Here is a 20,223-nt window from a genome sequence, read left to right as displayed (position 1 = left end):
GATCTTTTTTCTCTTCTGAGGAAACAATTGCTACATCAGAAGTCTAAGAATTATCTGCTTTGTCATCATACATACCATCTATGTTTTCTGCTATGTCAGGGTATACACATCCAGTTACCAGCAAGTTCAAAACTGTTTCTGTGGGCTCGAAATCTGGAAGGTTAAGAAGGTCATCAACTATGTCCATTACAATAGTAGCTGTGGCATCAGAAAGATTCTTTGCTGAGAGAATTGCAAAAACATTGGTCAGGATATCACATTCTGGGTGCCCAGGCTTCTGTTTAGCCAGCAAAGGGAAATACCTGGAAGATAAAACATTGTAGTAATCATCTTATTCTCAATGTGTTCACTTCTAAAAACATGTCCATATGAATTTTCACCATGAGTTTAACAAATATATATGTGTATGTGTGTGTGTTTCCACATTAATAAGATTATTCAAAGGGGAATTACATTAAATCTAAAATTCGATGGATAATAGAAATTCTAAGTATTACATTACAAACATATTACTTAGGCACTTTATATATATTTCTCATTTCTCATAACCTTTCTATGTGGTAGTATCATTATTCCCACATTATGGATGAGAAAACAGATTTGTCCGAAGCCACTGAGCTAATAATAGAGCTGAGATTTGAATCACAATCAAACTCCAATGTCTAAGCTCTTTCTAAAAGAGACTTACTGAAAACAGACTACTTTTCAATTATAAGCTTTCTAGAACGTGAATGTTTAAACACTCACATAAAACCCTATGTACTAGAACACAGGAGTTAGGAGTACAGACCAAACAAACGTTTATTGATCAGGATATGGAACACTCAATGTTGGGAGACGGGGATGAATCCATCCCCAATAATGAAAGACTCACATGAAAGTTATAAATGTCCTTCCTAATGCAAATGCACCAACAAGGGCAGAGGGACAAAGGCTTTCCAGCCAAGCGTAAACCAGCAGCTGATTCAGTCAGAAATGCAATCCTAACAATTACTAGGAAGGTCAAACAGAAACAGTTCAGATAGTTTGCCTTTTTTAACATACTTAACATTGACAAACTGACAGAAAAGTTCTAAGAGGTTATATTCATACATCTTTCTGTCCAACAAATATTGTGCATAGTACGGGCAGGCTCTACACAAGGCACTTTATATTATATATTATCACCTCTATTGTCAATGAAGTGGGTCTTCACCAATAAATGGGTATTATACCCATTTTACAGGTGATGAAACTGAGGCTCAGAGGCCAACTTGACCAAAAGAACGCACAGTGGTGCTAGGATTTGAAGCTAGGTTAGTGTGACTTCAGAGACTGTGCTCTTAATCACTATGTTGTTTTGTTGTCTTAAACTTTTTCCAGCAGAAAAGGGAAGAGAACTGCTTTCAACTGCAGGTAAAGTCCTAGCAAGAGCCCATTCGGATACAATGCAACTTCCCAGCGACCAAACCGTTTTCCCTTGACCAACGTAACTTGCTGCCACAGTACAATGAGCATGCTACATGCTAACGTGCATGGCTCAATCAGCAATTCCAATCACTCAAACAACATGCAATGATCATCAACTACACATGGATGAAGATGTGTAACCCTCTTTGCCCTGAAGGAGCTGTGGATAATAAGTTATGAAGACAGATGAATACAACAAAGGCAGTATGTGATGACAGGGCCTTACAGAGCTGGAAGGAGCATGCAGAAGAAGAGACTGTGTGCTATGCTGGGGCTGCAGTGACTAGAACCAGAGCAGCTAAGAAAGGGGTCTGGGACAGCCCCGGTTTACACTGGCTGTTTTGACTTATTTATTACATCTCTTTTCATCCTCAGGAGTTTTTCAATGTGGACAAAAAAGTATATGCTCACCCTAGTTAGTAAGTTTTTGCTGCCCTGAGTTCACCTAATTTCTGAGAAAATTTAAACTTACTTATAAGCTAGTAAAATGCTAGACTTCTCTATAGATGAAAAATCTGTTTTAATTTCTCATTGACACTATGTAAACAGGAACTACACTTCAAAATCTTTTTTTTTATTAAAAAGTAACATTCCCATTGAAGGGGTTCTGAAATATTCATTCGTTAATTCTTCCACACACAACGTCATATGCATATCTATTGCTATGTGGATTCCAAGGGAAGTCAACAATTTTAGAGATTTCTTTCAGGTAAGTTTTAAGTATAAAAGGAAAAAGAGGTTCTCTTCCATTGCTATGTGGCTTCTATTTACCCAACCAAAACATGAGAAATTGCAGAAAAGAATGAAGTGGATCCAACAATGTGGCTCAATACCTTGAATAAGGCCCCAACGAATATGAAAATGAATCTCTATTGTAAAGTCTTCCTGGATGAAAGTCCTTCATGGCTTATTTGCATGGAAATGACAAAACTACATACAACATTTCTCAAGTATGCCTATGAAGTGTCGCTTACAAATGTCCAATGATAAAGATATAAAATTGCTGTGTCAAATTGGGGAATAAATGTAGACAACGTACTATTAGTAAAATAGACAAGTTTTCCTGAGGAAGACAATGTCAAGGTTTTTGGTTTGTTTTTGAAGACTAATAACATGAAGAAATGTTCATGACATAAAGATACACGAAAAAAACAAAATCAAAAGCCAGTTATACAGTATGATTCCAATCTTGTAAAAACCAAGACTATGATTTTAATATCACTGAATCAATAATAAAACCTTTTCTGACCATGAGAGCTGAATGTACATTTAGATGGAGTTTCACAAAGAAGACAATCGTCTAGAAAATCTAGAAAGCTTGTGAGGTTTTCCTGATTTTCAGTGGGAACTGGGAAAAACACATAGAATGCCAATTACAAGTCAGCATTTATTTTTAAGCAAGCATGCAGAAAATGATAATATTTATGTGATGATATAACTATCTGGTGTGTTTCACATTGTTTCTCCCTATGCCAGGCCAAATCAAACTGCTGACATAATTATTACATATATTAGAAGAACATCTCTATCAACTCTAATACTTACAATTTTCAAGTTTTAATCAAACTGTAAAAATTACCAAAAAAGTATTAGTTTTAGCTGTAATACATACTCTAAAATTTTCTTTACTTTGTAAGATGTTATTTTACCTATTTTTACTTTTTAATTATTATAAAAAATTCAAACAGTCCAAAAGATGTATTATGAAAACTCTCCTCTCCCTGCTTTGTTCCACCCAAACCTCCATGTGCTATGGCCACATTGTTAATAGTTCTCATATGTCCTTCTGGACAGTTTCTATTTCATTTCATATTTATATACACAGACACATACCTTCCTGCATCACACTATATATATTGTCTAGCAATTTATCTTTTTATCTTTTTTTTTTTTTTGAGACAGGGTCTCGCTTTCTCCCAGGCTAGAATGCAGTGGCATGATCATGGCTCATTGTAGCCTCGACTTTGTGGGCTCAAGTGATGCTCCCACCTCAGCCTCCAAGTAGCTGGAACTACAGCAATGTGCCACATGCCCAGCCAATTTTTTGATTTTCAGTAAAGACAAGACCTCACTACGTTGTCCATACTGGTCTCGAACTCCTGAGGTCAAGCAATCCTGCTTCTGCCTCCCAAAGTGCTGGGATTACAGGCGTGAGCCACCATGCATGGCTATATTTTTCTTTAAACTATGTATTTTCATATCTTTCCTTGCTTTTACTCAGCTGCCTCATTCTCTTTAACTGTATCAAAAGTAGTCCACTGTATGGAAAGACCATAAATTACATTATTAGTTCCCTGGACTGCTTTAACCAGATTTGTCTAAAACATTGCCCCTTTTAAAGAAGGAAAAAAGAAAGGTTATACCTTGCGTTTCTGCTCCAGATACTGATCAGTTTCAGCAGAGGAGTAGGAGAATATTGACTCTCAGATCCAAGCCTGCTGATCTAGGAGACAAAGTAAAAAACAGAATACCAAATACATATACCAAATTATAGAAAAACCACAAATAACAAGCACAGAAATCACAGCAGAGGATGAAAAAGACAAGGGACAGAGATTAACATCCAAATGACAGAATAAGAAAAAGTATAAAGAGATCCAAAAGAACATATACACAGGAAAAATGGCAAAGGTGATGCATGGAAGTGCTAGACACTAGAAAATAAATGGTATTTTAAGTTTCAGAGTGTTGAAAATGACTGGGACCTCCAACACCTAGAAACATTTCCTAAAATCAAATCTCTCCTTCAGTCTACACCTATACCAGTTATCATCACCAAGGGATTACAACCAGAGAAATCAAAATAGGAAGTCTGTAATAGAAACACCTGTGTGTTTTCCCTCACGCTTGTCAAAAGCCAGAGGCAATGCTATGTGAGGTGCTATAAAAATCATGTTACAGGCCGGGCGTAGTGGCTCACGCCTGTAATCCCAGCACCTTGGGAGGCCGAGGCAGATGGATCACCTAAGGTCAGGAGTTCAAGACCAGCCTGGCCAACAAGGCGAAACTCCATCTCTACTAAAAATACAAAAATTAGCTGGGCATCGTGGTGCATGCCTGTAATTCCAGCTACCTGGGAGGCTGAGGCAGGAGAATCTCTTTCTTGAACTCAGGAGGCAGAGGTTGCAGTAAGCGAGACTCTGTCTCAAAAAAAAAGTTATGTTACAGTTGCTAAAGAGACACATTCATATTCAGTTGAGCCTTAAGTGTAAATGCTATGGTATAGCAGAAACTAACTCTTGAGTTTTAGGTGGTAGTGAAGGCAAAGAAAAGTGTTCTAAAAACTTCCAGAAAGAAGGGCTCGATGTAAAAGAAAAGACCCAGGTAAGCATTCATGTCTGGGTGGTAGCTATGTTGGTGAGTTAGTAATAAAGGAAAAAGCAGAAGGCATACAGGCAGATGTAGAAATCGAGATTTACCTGGGGCCAAACTGCACCATGAAACACAGCATCAATTTCTTCTGTTCTAAACTGGTATGATTCCCAGTCCAAAAAGATATCAGTTACCATTTTGATTCCAAGACGTCTTAAATTTTTCAATGGATTAATAAATCTCAGCTGTATCTGTAAAACAAAGATCTTCTGTTTAAAAAATACATATATATCATTTTTATCCCTGATTCCTCAGAGAGGCACTCTTACTCAGGTGGCTAAGAATTAAACTGGAAATCCTATTACTAAATCTGTTGACTTGATTTATATGGGAACACCAACCAAGCAAATTGTCTTACTTTTCTCATTGAACAAGAAAAGAAAGCAGAGTCTTAAAACAATATCACTGCCTAGTAGTCACACTAGTTATCCTTAAGAAAAAACATTATTACAACTGGAATAGTTGTTTTGTAGTCTATACTGTTTTACTGTTTTATTCAAGTAAAATCCTGATTTCTTCCCACGAATAGAGAATTCTAAACAAAGCAAAAAATTTTTTTTTCTTTTTTTTCCCAACATAATGCCTTATATTAGGGGGGAAAAATTAAATCTTCATTTCAAATGAAAGTCATTTTTCTATGTATTTTCATACTTACTATTTTACTTTTTATAAGACTAGAAGTTATAAATTATTCTTGTTAAAATTAGCCTAGGGGACTAGTTAAGGAATTTATGACTTTTCCATACAGTGAAATACTTTGTACAGCAAGAGGATGAGGTGACTGAATCAAGGGATAGGAAGATTTCAGCATACATAGTTCAAAGAAAAATGCAATTTAGAAAGAAATATGATTTGTCTGTTTAGAGGCATAGAGGCTGGAATGAGTGTGAAGTAAAAGCAAACCTTTAAAATAACGAACATTGCTACTTCCACTGGCATCTCCTTCCCTGTGAGTTATACAATCACAAATTCACAGCCAATTTGTTCAGGCTCAGAATAGGACAATTTATTGAGTCCCTACTAATGGCTCCAGTGGCATGCCAGCCACGGTCGTGACCTCAATTCAACTGAAAATCTTATTAAAGGCAAATTTATTGAATGTATGTAAGAGACTGAAAATGCCAAAGACATTTCTTTTTTCTTTCTTTTTTTTTTTTTTTTGAGATGCAGTTTCACTCTTGTTGCCCAGAATGAACTGCAATGACACAATCTGGGATCACTGCAACCTACGCCTCCTGGGTTCAAGTGATTCTCCTGCCTCAGCCTCCCGAGTAGCAGGGATTACAGGCATGTGCCACTATGCCCGGCTCATTTTGTATTTCTGGTAGAGACAGGGTTTCTCCATGTTGGTCAGGCTGGTCTCGAACTTCCCATCTCAGGTGATCCACCAGTCTCGACCTCCCAAAGTGCTCGGACTGCAGGCGTGAGCCACTGCACCTGGCCCAAAGATATTTCAGTAGGAGGAATTACTACAAATTTCAGGACAGAGCTTCATGGAATAGGCAGATTTCTACTGGGTACTAAAGAATGAAGAGCTTTAGGCCAAGCAGAGGAGAGACAAGGGCCTCAGAGGGATTTTGCCCTAGCACAGAAAGTTTAAAAAAAAAAAAAAAAAAAAAAAGGGAGAAGATTCAACCCCTGCTCGTTTTCCCACTTGATTAGGAAACTGTGGGCTCTAGACATAAAAGTGATAATTTATTTTTATATATCACCTTAATTACCTACGTTAAAACCTAAAAGTCACCTTGCAATTTATAAAGACAACACAAATGCTCTCATACAGTGAATATCAAGTCTTATGGCCAAGATAACATGAAGAAAACTAATAGGAAAATTATGTATCATGAAAATCTGATAATCTGACCAACAGAAGTATTTGAATCTGATATAGCACATTTTAAATTCAAGTAAATATGAACAAGGATGTCATTAGTTTGCTGAGCAAGCCTGAGGAATCACGGTATCTCACATATGGTCTACTTTTAGCTTATTATCTTATTATACAAGTCACAAAGGAATTGACAGTAAGCAAGCACAGGTGATGTAGTTACAAGTCATTCTGCTCTGCTTCAACTAGCAATATTTTTATCAGCTGCATCAAGTTTAGTGAAAGATAAAAATCATCCCTGATATTTGAAAAAAACATGGTATCTGGAGGAAATATGAAGCTCACAACTGCAAACATGGTATCAAATAGACACTCCCCACCCGTCTCCCATTCCCACCAACCACCCTTCCCATCGGGTACAATCTGCATGTTCTATTCATTTCTGTAACTAAAGCGCCAGCTGCCCAATTTACTCAATAATTGTTGAATAAACTAGAGAAAAACCCTGAAAATGAGCAATCATACACTTTAATTCCTAGAGGAACAGTCAATATGATTGAGTTTGTGTGTGTTTACAAGTTACATTGTTGCTTAAATGTAAAAAAAAAAAAACCCCAAAACCAACAATTTTCAAGAATCTTTCAATGCCGATCAATGCCCTGAAGACACAAAAAAGTAAATATACAACTGAGCTGAGGCACATAAATGTAGAACATTAACTCACTTAAGCAAAACTACTGTGCAATAATTCACTAAGGAATTCCTCAGATGGGTCCAAGAATTTCAAAGGAAAATATAAGAAAGCTCATATCTGTCAACAAGCTTAAAATCTCATTAATTAATGAACTGTGATATTGCATAAATGATCCTTCGAGTTACTGATTATTGACTTGGGAGGGAGGCTGTATTACTAAGTAACTTCTAAGTTAACCAAAAATGTGAAGGCACTACACAGGCAAACCTTTCAAAATTTAATATATTCATATACAGATAAAGTCACTATCACTTGCTACAAGGCATAAACAGGTTCTCACTTAATTCTTCCCGTGGCCCTTATTATGCTCTCATTTAACAGAGAAAGAACTTTCTAAGACCTCTTTTCTGCTTCCATTCTTGGCCTCCCATAGTCTCTTTTCCACAAAGCCACCAAAGCAGTATTTTTAAAACACTACACAGTCCTTATCACTCACCTGCTTCGAGCCTCTCAGCAGTTTCCGTTATCTTTAGAAGTAAATTCACCCCCTCGTCATAGCCTACAAGGTCCTACAGAGCCCATACGACCTACCTCTTCATCCTCACCTTACATGACTCTTCCTGCTCCTGGTGCTCTAGCCACCACAGCCTTGTCTATTCTTACATGTCAAGACCATTCCCAACCAGGGATTTTGCACTAGTCATTTTCTTTGCCTGAAATGTTTTTCTCATGGTGAGGTGTAAGCTCAAAGAGCACCTTTTTATAGAGGACCCTCACCATCCTAGTAAATGAAGCACCTATCCACCCCCACACTAGTCACTTTCTATAATATTTCCTCATCTTACATTAAATTTTGCACATCTTCCATGTCTCTCCTTAACATGCTCATGATTTCTTCTACTTTCTCTAATATATGGAGTGTTTTTATAATAGCTATTTTAATGTCCTTGTCTAATTTTTTTTTTTTTTTTTTTTTTAAGAGGCAGAGTCTCACTCTGTTGCCCATGATGGAATGCAGTGGTTTGATCTTGGCCTACTACAGCCTCAATTTCCTGGGATCAAGTGATCCTCTCACCTTAGCTTCCTGAGTACAGGTGTGTGCTACTGAGCCTGGTTAATTTTTTACTTTTTGCAAAAATAGGGTCTTGCTATGTTGTCCAGGCTGGTCTCAAACTCCTGGCCTCCAGTGATCCTTCCACCCTGGCTTCCCAAAGTGGTGGCATCAACCTCCTTGTCTAATTCTATTATCTGTGTCATTTCTGGATCTGCTTCTATTGATTGCCCTTTCTCTTCATAAAATTTTCCTCCTACTTTGTATGCCTGGTAATGTCTGACTGCATGTCAGACATTGTGAAATTTATTTTCACTTAAATCATTTAAAATTTTGGGCTTTGTTCTGGGATCAAACTTGAAAAATGTTTGACCTTTTAAAGTGAGCCCACAGCAGCCTCTATTCTAGTGCTAATTTGGATCCATGACTGAGGCAACATCTTCCAAAGACTCTCCCCCGGTGTATTGTGTATTACGGGATTTCTACTGTGGCTGTTGGGGATGTAGGCTATTTCCAGTCCTGTGTTAGTCTGAGGACTGTTTTGCCTGCTCCTTTATAGTGGTTTTGCACTTCCAACCAAGATGGAGTAAAAGGGACTGGATTTACCCTCCTCTCTTAAGCAACTAAGGAAGTAAACAAAATATATAAACAATAATTTTCAGACGTTGGACATCAGGCAGCAGAGAACAGTGATCCCTGAGAGGCGGAAAGCAAAGGAAATGAGCCTTGTGATTTCCCTAGCTTACTGCCTGGAGAGTTTTCAGGCCTCAGTGCAGGAAGCAAGAGCCCAGGCAGAGTCCACTGACCCCAAGATAAAGAGACAGAGCTGGGCAACTTGGGGAGGCAAAGGCAGCTAGAACTCACAGGGCAGAGTACTGACAGGTGAGAGTTACACCGAGAATGAGCCTCAGGACCCTGCAGAAGGGTCTCCTCATTTTATTTTCCTTCCAGAATGTACTTCCCTCTGACATTATTTTAATTATGTGTATATTTATTTATTTATTTATTTATTCATTCATTCTTTTTCTCCCCATATACTGAGTCCTCACATGTCTCACTCCTTCCCTGGAACAATGTCTGGCACACAGTAGGTGCTCAATAAGTACTTAATGAACAAATAAAAGAACATAAATGTCTGTGTGCTTTGCTGACTATTCCCAGTGCTTAGTACAGTACCTGACACATAGTAGAGGCTCAATTAATATTTACTGAAGAAATGAATGAAAGAACGAGAAAAACAAAATGTGACTACCAAAATGGAAGAAGTGTTCTAAATCTCTGCATCTTGGTTATTAGAGAATATAATTTCATTGCTAAAACAGATTCACATCCATGCATAGCCCAAACCAGCAGCCTAAAATTTTGGCAGTCAATTTTCACTTATCATGATCATATTTGACAGGCAGTTCACTGGGCATATCTAGAAATCAAATGAAATAAATTTTGGCCAAATTAAAACTGTGCCTATTTGGAATTAACTGAGAGTCAACAGCAGAAATCTGAGTCTGGAGCTCTACTTCAAGTTGCATTTTCTCCCAGAAGCCTTCAGTCCATAAGATATTATGAGGCCGGGCACGGTGGCTCATGCCTGTAATTCCAGCACTTTTGGAGGCCGAGGTGGGCGGATCACCTGAGGTCAGGAGTTCGAGACCGGCCTGGCCAACATGGTGAAACCCCGTCTCTACTAAAAATACAAAAATGAGTCGGGCGTGGTGGCGGGCGCCTGTACTCCCAGCTAAGGACTGCTCAGGAAGCTGAGGCAGGAGAATCACTTGAACCTGGGAGGCGGAAGTTGCAGTGAGCCAGGATCATGCCACTGCACTCCAGCCTAGGCAACAGAGCGAGACTCTGTCTCAAAAAAAAAAAAAAAGATTATGGACTATTTCCCTAAACTCCAAAGAGTTCACTCATGTCCACGGATCTATTTTAACAGAACATAAATTGTCTTGAATATAATTAGAACACACTTCCTGAGCACCTTTTGGCAGTTGGCCAGCTGGTTTGTTTTGCCCCATCTTACTATTTATATTTACTCAAAACACTGCACTTATTGTAGGTAAGCATCTCTACTTTTTAAAGACTTCCACGCAACTCTCAAAATAACAGTGCTGATGGTAACAGTGGTCTATTCATTTTCCAGCCATCCTGGAGAAATGAGAGTTGGAAGATACCTTATACTTCTAGGCTCTTGGAATTAAAATCTAAGAAATATCAGCTCAAGCATTTGACTTGGATTCCTAAGAAACAGAGAACTAACCCACTCACTACGAATCCATCTCTTTTTAAAATATACACTTGATATAATTTGCATTTTCTGGTTATAAGTAAATATTTATAACAGCAAAGAGTCCCACTACGTGGAAGACTGTTTTAAGAAGATACTTTCAAAGGGTTGTATAAGGATTGAACTTGGGAGAGTGTTAGTAAATCAGGCCCAACTCAATGCCCAAGACAACACAGACACCCATGAGCCCAAGAAGAAAGCATCTATAGCGAATCTCTCACCTTTTCTCGTTGGTCAAGGATGTGTGATACGGTTGCCGTCATACAGAGCAGTATCTGCAAAATCTTTGGCAGGTATGCGCTGATCAGATGATTAATGTTTTTCAATACTATCTCAAGGCTGTTTAAGATACCATGCTGACGACCTAAAGGAAGAACTTCAGACAAATCCAAGTCTTCTACTGCTTGAATGACTGCAGAATGGCACTCACCTAGTGAAACAAAGAGGAGAGGTCATGTAAGGTAACATATTAGTTTGTTACTATTTATAATTGTAGTTTTATTTCCATTTCCCTTAATAATACAGTATTTTCTACTGTCATAATTTATACATAACAATGCACTTTTCTTCTATATTATCTCCTTTTGGTTCTTACCAAATATTCAATGAGCCACATAAGACAGGTTTAACTACCCTCATTTTAGAGAAGAAGAGACTAAGGAATAAGAGGGTAACAAATCTGCAACCGAACTAAGTCTCTAAGCCTAATTCTCATCCAACTTATTTACACTATCCCTCAAAACCTGAGTTATGAATTAAGTTTCTTATTCCATCTGGCAATTTTTTTTTTTTTTTTTTTTGAGACAGAGTCTCAGTTTGCCATCCAGGCTGGAGTGCAGTGGCGCGATTACGGCTCACTGCAACCTCCACCTCCCAGGTCCAAGCCAGTTCTCCTGCCTCAGCCTCCCAAGTAGCTGGGATTACAGGCACCCACCACCACACCCAGCTGGTTTTTGTATTTTTAGTAGAGTTGGAGTTTCACCATGTTGGCCAGGCTGGTCTCGAATTCCTGACCTCAGGTGATCCACCCACCTCAGCCTCCCAAAGTGCTGGGATTATAGGCATGAGTCACCGCACCCGGCCCTCCATCTGGTAACTTTCTATACACTTTTCTTACTCTCCGTTTCACTCAGCTCTGCTGAGTTTGGCAGTTTCACTAAAAGTACCTTTCTGTATTACAAGTTCCTTGAAGGCTGAGAATCAAGTTTTATTTCTCTTATAGCCCCTGGTTAATAAATAAAATCAGAGTCCCTTATAAACAGCTGCTGCCATATTAATTTCAAAACTTACTAAAAAGATACAAATTGTTATTGCTTGACCTTTACTCCAAACCATCTGATGTGAGGTCATGAGCTTATGGATTCATACACCCAAATGGGCCATCCATAAGAGTAGCATCTATACCTATCCTCCTACAATGGGAGTTATACATTGAATGGAAACTTTTTTTTGGCATTCATCAGAGCCAACCTCCTTTACAGGGCAATATTATACTGAATGAAAAACCTGTTAACAGCTGGAACTATTATCATAGAAAAAATACAAAAACAAATGCAATAGAATACCCTATAAATAATTTTCTATGTTGGCCTCAAGCAAAGCAATTTGGGGACTGGAACAGAGCTTTCATAACCAGAAAGGTCTGAGTTCGAATCCCAACTCTACCACTTTTCATCTGAGTTACCACGGGTGAAATACCTTTCTAAACCTAAGTTTCCTCATGTGTAACACGGGGACAGTCAAGTAATGACAGCTCATGTGGTTGGTTGTCTGAAGGATCAACTGAGTTATAAGTAAATGAGTCTGTCATAACGTCTGGCATAAAGTAAGTACTCAAAATGATGTTAGTCATTACTGTTATTAATAATTACTGACATTCCATACCAAAGAACATAGCACAGAGCACTCTAGCTCAATGTATACACGATTACATCCATTTCATCTCAACTACGAGGTTGAGGGCAGAGATTGTACTTTTCTATTTTTAACCTAACAGAGTGTCCAGGGCACAGGAGGTATTCAATAAATCATTACTGAATAGATGAATGACTCAGGGAATGAATAAATGCCAAACAATTAACACCAATTTGCAGTATGCTTTGAATTTCTTAGAAGAAACCTATTCTTTGTACTACAGGAGTAAGTATTAACCATTTTTCAAATAGCCTAAATATGCAATAAAAATACACATTTTCTCATCAGGGGCTCTAACACAAGAGTGCCGATAATCCACAGGGCCAATGGTCAGTTTCATGCAATTCAATCGAAGTTTAAAATGAACTGCACTTCAGCAGAAAGATTGCCATCAAGGTTGAGAGGAACAACCCTGTTAGAAAGATGCCCAGGAGCGTGGGGAATGTAGCCTGAGATGTGAGAAGTCCACCGCAGACAACAGGTATTAGAGTGAGAGGTAGCTGATAGTTACCATTCTTGAAGTGCCTCACAGGTTCAAACAGCAGGTCTAAGAATATCTGGATCTCCTCAGGTTGGGTCCCGGCCAGGAATCGCAGGACAATGGCCATGCGGGTGCCTGAAGCAGATTTCCCCTGAGTTTTACTCCCAGTCTTATTTTTCATTCGCCCATACAAAATTCTGAAAAGACAAAAGCACATTATTTATTTGCACATTAATTCTAAAATATGAGTTGTTTTGTTTGCCTAAAAGGCTAGAAGAGCAACTCAATCGATTTAAATGGATATACTATGAAACACAGAAACATGAAAACAGAAATCAGATACTTAACATAGACAATGAAAAAAGTCAACAACAGAATAAGGCTAAGAGAGCTACATGCAGTGATGGGTGCCTGCAGTCCCAGCTACCTGAGGGGTTGAGCCAGAGTATCACTTGAGCTCAGGAATTTAAAGCCAGCCTGGGCAACTTAGTAAGACCATGTCTCTATAAAAAAATTCAAAAATTAAAACAAAACGAAACAAAATGAAAGAAAAAACAAGGCTAAGGGAAGCAGGAAGGACAAAGGCCAGAAGGTGGTTTGTTATGGGAGAAAAAATAGGCAAATCAAAGGTAAGTCTAATCATGAAAAAATGAAAATGAGAATATATAGATTAAAAGGGAATAAAATAAGAGAAGACAATTGTAAGTTATTAAGGAAGCTGGAAACAATTCAATGAAAAAGCTACTTTTCAGGAAAAAAACCACAAAAATAAACAAAAGGAACTTAAGAAAAAAAACCCACAGAGACCAATACTTATTGGAAAACTTGAAGCTAATACAGTTTACAGGTGGGCTTTTTAAACTTTCAAGGAAGAAAATAATTTCTATGCTATGAAGTTTCATAGCAGAGAGAAAGTGGGAAACAGTCTTTTCTCATTTATGAATGTGGCATAATTGTGATATTGAGAAGGGTTAATGAACAAAAATAAAACTACATGCCAATCTTGCTTACAAACATAAAACACAACATTTGTAACTATAGTATCCAGTGCTGCACTAAAACCAAATAAGGATTGCCCCAGGAAATGCAAGAAAGAGTCATTAGTAAAATCTACTAGATCAATACAGATGAATGGTTCCTGGAAAAAGTTAATATAATAACTTTAATACATGTTCAATAGGCACTCTAATAATATTTAACATCCACTACTGATAAAATTCCAAAGAACAATAAAAGCTACTTTCTTAACATGATAAAAAACTTACTGACTTAATACTCAAAAATCAAAAATAGTTTTCAAACTTTTTGATATTAGGATCTCTTTACACTATTAAAAATTAATGAGGTCTCCAAAGACTTTGTGTATGTAAATTTTACCTATTTGATAGTTATTGTATTAGAATTTAAAACTGAGGAATTAAAAGTGTACATTGGTTTATTAATTCATTTTAAAATATTCACAATAAACTTATTACATGTTAACATCAATAACATTGTAATAAAAATAATTATATTTTCCAAATGTCCACCCTACTCCTGCAAATTAGTGAGACTAGTGGCATTGTTTTATTTATTCTTTCGTCTGACTTAACAGAAGATAACTGGATTCTCATATGTGCTTCTACATTCAATCTATTATAATACATTGGGGTTGAAAAAAATTCAGCCTCATACATAGATAGGTAGTTGAAGAAGGGAGAAATATTTTTTAAACTTTCAGATAATTGTAGATATCCCATTTTGATACTACATCAAAGCTCAACAAGTTGAAAGATTAGCTGCCATGTGGAATCTGAAACCCCATCAACAAACTTGATGAACTCTGTTACACTAAAATCCATGTATCTTGCACTTTGAATGAATCTTTTACCCATACACCATTCTATTACATGTATCAGTTACTTGGAAAATATTGGTTTACCAAGTTATGCAGAAATGTCAAATGTTGACACATTTCATTGCAAACCAAAAAAAGAAATTTGTTTATTAACATTTGTTAATATTACTAATCATCTCATCAGAAAAGTCTTTAAGCATTGGGAAGATGTCAGGTTCACAGTACCAAATAAAAGTTTTCTCCAATCCTAATTTCCACTTGAATGCTAGAATTTAGTTATTGGAAATAAACGCTGTCAGTTGTTTTCCTTGAAGTGGCAGGCTCACTGCGTTCATGTTCAAGAAAATGCCTGTGAAAAGAATCCTAGTGTATACGTCTTACAAATAAGAAAAGGAGCTAGTTCAGCTTGTACATCAAATACTCACACAGGTGTCATTCACTGAGACAGCCCATGCACAGCAAAAGTATTTTATGCATTCTTCCCACTTTATCATACATGTACTCAGGGTCAAGATTCATCAACTGTGTTTGTTTGTTTGTTTATTAAATAACTCCAAATATGTGGCAATGAAGAATGACTAGTAGAATTTGGTGCCACTGTCTTGATTTATGTGCTAGGGTACTAGGAGTCTTACCCACCATTGTTTTTGCCTTGTCAGTACATATGTCAACACAGTGAAAAAAGATAAGGTCTTAGTAGTAGCAGTATAAAAAAGCTTTGGCCAGTCACAGAGGCTCAAAGCACTTGAAGAAGGTATCACTGATAATGACACATTTGAGATGAGACCAAATGAGTAAGAGGTGTCAGCTGTCATGTCTTCCATGCAGGCGGATGAGCAAGCGCTAAGAATTTAAAGTGAGTTCTGAGAGAGGTGGTAAACAGGAAGAAATATGGTTATAGATATCATTTGAAGCTACCATATCAAGCCCTGTAGGGAGTAGTCAGGACTTTCTATTACATTCTGAGTAAAATGAGATGTCAAAAGGTTTGTAAACAGGGGACTAACATAATCTGTGACTGTTATTATCATTTGTGATTTTTTGGTTAGAGAGAATACAAGAAAACGCAACGAAAGCTACTAAAACTAATGAAAGTTTTGTCATGTGGATGGCTAAATAACACAAAAATCAATAGCTTTTATATATAATCAGTTATGTAGCAAAAATAAACTAGAAAATGTAAGAGGGAAAATTCCCTCTACAGCAACAAAACATCGTTATAAAATGAAAAGACTTTATTGAAAGACTACAAAAAAGGAATGATTTGAATAAATGAAGACAAACACTAATGCAACTTCTCCTCAAATCAAAAGGGGAAATTAGGAAAACCAAAGCAAATGCTCATCTAGATTCTAGAAAAAAACAAAATATTTTGGAAAGAAAGGACTAATGAGATGACTTCCTCTGATATATACAAGAATGCATTTGAGTCCTTTATGATTATTATTATAAACAAACCAGTGCAGAATTGGAACAAGGCAGATCAATGTAAAGCTATCAAAAGCCGATTGAAAGAGTCAATTATACATGGATATTTAGTGCATGTTAAAAGTGGCACTCTGGGCCGGGCGCGGTGGCTCACGCCTGTAATCCCAGCACTTTGGGAGGCCAAGGCGGGCAGATCATGAGGTCAGGAGATCAAGACCATCCTGGCTAACACGGTGAAACCCTGTCTCTACTAAAAATACAAAAAATTAGCCAGGCGTGGTGGCTGGCGCCTGTAGTCCCAGCTACTCGAGAGGCTGAGGCAGGAGAATGGCGTGAACCCAGAGGCGGAGTTTGCAGTGAGCAGAGATCGCGCCACTGTACTCCAGCCTGGGCGACAGAGCGAGACTCCGTCTCAAAAAAAAAAAAAAAAAAGTGGCACTCTGGCTGGACATGATGGCTCATGCGTGTAATCACAGCACTTTGGGAAGCCAAGGCAGGTGGACAGCCTGAGCTCAGAAGTTTGAGACCAGCCGGGGCAACATAGTGAAACAAAATTAGCTGGGCATTGTGGCATGTGCCTGTAGTCCCAGCTACTTGGGGAGCTGAGGCAGGAGGATCGCTGGAGCCCAGGAGATCCAGGCTGCAGTGAGCTGTGTTTGCACCACTGCATTCCAGCCTGGGTGACAAAGACAGACCCTGTCTCTGAAATAAATACATATGGCTCTCAAATCAGCAGAGAAAGCTTGGACTTTTTAAAAAATATATTATTTATTTAATTTATTTTGAGACAGAGTCTTGCTCTGTCACCCAGGCTGGAGTGCAGTGGCGCAATCTCGGCTCACTGCAACCTCTGCCTCCCGGGTTCAAGTGATTCTCCTGCCTCAGCCTCCCAAATAGCTGGGATTACAGGCACGTGCCACCACACCCAGCTAATTTTGGTACTTTTAGTAAAGACGGGGTTTCACCATGTTGGTGTTATTTCATTTCATACATCAAAATAAATTCCAGATGAATAAAATAATCAAATTAAAACAAACAGAATGAGAAGAAAACAGAGAGGAATATCATTTACCTGCTTTTAGAAAATACAGGTTGTCAGACATTTAAAAAAAAAAAAATTCATGAGAAAATAAACACAAATGACCCATAATCTTTTAAAACAATTCATCTTCACTAGTAAATCTAAAATATGTGAAGTCATACAACATGATATCCTTTATCACCAACAAATTAGCAAGAATTAAAACAATCAAAAAATAATAACAAACAACAGCCTAGTGTTGGAATGGTATGAAACAGGCATTCTACTGCCGGTAGGAATATACTGCCGGTAGGAATATAAAGTGGTTCAAACTTGTGGTTGAAAAGAAGTAGTTCTGAACAACAATTTGGTAATAGACACCAAAAAGTTTAAAAATCTTCATCAATTTTCCTATCAAGAATCTATTCTAATCCATCAATCAAATAAGATTTATAGGTATTCAATGTAAGATTTTCTATTTTGAAAAAAACAAAATAAACAACAAAAACTACAGACAGGCAAAATGCTCGACACAAGTAAATGATGGCTTGTCTATATGATGAAGAATCACATTTTGAAACATTTCATGATCTAAGAGAATTCTTGTAAAATATTAAGTGAAAAAAGATTATAAAACATTTTATAAAATATAAGATGATTTCTGCTATTTTTGTTTCTGTAATCCACCAATAATTGTAATTTTGTATATTCACTGACTCAAATATTTTTATGTCTATTATAGTAAAGTTCTTAAAGCTCACTATAAATGGAATCTTGATGCTGGCTACAAATGGAGCTAAAGAGAGCCATTAGACAAGTACTAGCAGAGTCTCCAGAGCACAACTGAACCAGCTCCTATTAAGGAAACAGAAGCCCAGTGGATCTAAAAAACTTTCCCTATCTGATAGAACTACACAGTACAGGGTTGGAACAAAAGCAAACCTCTGTTAAATCCCAATCCCATGATCTTTCCAATTCCTATCATTCCAGAGCTGGTGAGATGAAAGATTTAAGCTTCATTTTTCTTTATACCCAGCATATATAAACTTTGTATTATTTATGGATCATCTTTGTGCTCTACCATTTATAATTAACAGAATAATAACATCATTAAATATCACATGATATTTGGAAAATGGAGTGAATTATTTCTACTGTATCTCAACAGTAAAATTTAGGAAAATATTAAATTCAATTTTAATATTATTATTACAATACTATGGTAAGAGCTTTCTTTATATTAGGGGCCATGTGTGGTGGCTCACGAATGTAATCCCAGCACTTTGGGAGGCAGAGGCGGGATCTCTGAGATCAGGTGGATCACCTGAGATCAGGAGTTTGAAACCAGCCTGGCCAACATGGTGAAACTCTTTCTCTACTAAAAATACAAAAATTAGCCAGGCATGGTGGAGCACGCTTGTGATCCCAGCTACTCAGGAGGGTGAGGCACAAGAATAGCTTGAACCTGAGAGGGTGGAGGTTGCAGTGAGCTGAGATCACACCACTGCACTCCAGCCTGGGTGACAGAGTGAGACTCCCTCTAAAATAAATAAATAAATAAATAAAGATCTTTCTTTATGTTAGGAACAAAAATTAGTCTCTATAACAATTTGACTTCTCCCAAAAGTACATTTCAAAAAAAAAGCAGCTGGCCGTGATGGCTCACACTTGTAATCCTAGCACATTGGGAGGCCAAGGTGGGAGCATCACTTGAGCCTGAGAGGTCAAGGCTGCAATGAGCTGTGATCATGCCACTACACTCCAGCCTGGGTGACAGAGCAAGACCCCATCTCCAAAGAAAATGCAATCAAAGGAAAATATAAAATGAAATATTCTATTACAATTGTTGAAAGAACCATAATACTACACTCACAATTGTGTTTGTTATTAACTTTTTAAAAATCAGTGTTTAAACAGCATAAATACCTCATCAGAATAGGAAATAGATCTGCTCGGTGGGCTGTTTTCACTACAGTATTATCTTCTGAAATGCTAAAATGCACTATCTCTTCCTTAAAGCTTCTGTCTTCGAGCAACCTTTGTAAGTTTTCCCTTTAAAAACAGAGAATAGCACATATCACCATTTTATCAACAGTGCTTTTGAATAATGAAAGAGTGAAATATGTACACAGAGTAATAACTAAAATAAGGTATATAGTACATATTCTGGTTGATATCCATAAAGGAAAATCCTAAAAAAAACCTCCTAAAATGACAGATTTTCACATTTCAAAAGGCATAATGGATTAGAGAAGATTAGATTCTGTCCATAACTCAGCTGTTCAAAAAAGCATGATACAAAAAGCTTTCTTCAGTTCTTAGAGTGACTTTGATTCTCTAAGTAACCACCAAGATTTTATGGCATTATATTAATAAGAAGAGGAAAATGACATAATATTTACAACACATTTTAAAAATTAACATTCTCTTTTTAGTACCTATGGAGAACAACCCAACAAATATACTACTCGTTTTCATTTCTTGCTTGGAAATATGATGACCTCAGAAAAAAGGGAAATTTCCTAGGCCTTTAAGAAATTATTCTAGAAGAAGCTCTTATGCAGAAATATAAAAATCAGCCAAAGAGATAGCAGTTCTTTCAGCTTCACGCAACTTACCAGTAAGGGAGGATATGAGGATGTTTATATGTCATTATGCAATCCAAGGTTATTTTTTGCACCATTTGATCTTGGTGTAACAACAACTAAGAACAATATTTTATAGAATTAATGAAGTCATACATACATATACCATAGGACAGCAATTTACTTGTGGTTATTTGCTAAATGAGATCTGCTAAATTCTAAAGTTTTAGACAAGACCCAAACCTGATTGCTAACAACAGCTTCACATTTTCCTGGAAG

General features: G+C 37.3%; 1 protein-coding gene across 1 annotated transcript in view; it reads right to left on the bottom strand.

The window, feature by feature from the left end:
• The window catches only part of UTP20 (UTP20 small subunit processome component), a 108,826-nt gene that overhangs the window by 48,302 nt on the left and 40,301 nt on the right, over positions 1 to 20,223 (bottom strand). Inside the window, exons 24-30 of the mRNA XM_005572002.5 lie at positions 19,978 to 20,063; positions 19,286 to 19,411; positions 13,104 to 13,270; positions 10,900 to 11,108; positions 4,869 to 5,012; positions 3,813 to 3,892; positions 76 to 302 (exon numbers count right to left, since the gene is read on the bottom strand). Of these exons, the coding sequence (XP_005572059.3) occupies positions 76 to 302; positions 3,813 to 3,892; positions 4,869 to 5,012; positions 10,900 to 11,108; positions 13,104 to 13,270; positions 19,286 to 19,411; positions 19,978 to 20,063 (1,039 nt within the window). The remainder of the gene's footprint in view (positions 1 to 75; positions 303 to 3,812; positions 3,893 to 4,868; positions 5,013 to 10,899; positions 11,109 to 13,103; positions 13,271 to 19,285; positions 19,412 to 19,977; positions 20,064 to 20,223) is intronic.

The sequence above is a fragment of the Macaca fascicularis genome, chromosome 11, assembly GCF_037993035.2.
Source record: "Macaca fascicularis isolate 582-1 chromosome 11, T2T-MFA8v1.1".
In the NCBI taxonomy this organism is placed as follows: Eukaryota; Metazoa; Chordata; class Mammalia; order Primates; family Cercopithecidae; genus Macaca; species Macaca fascicularis.
The sequence above is the reverse complement of the archived record's forward strand: the minus strand, read 5'-3'. Positions and strand labels throughout refer to the sequence as shown.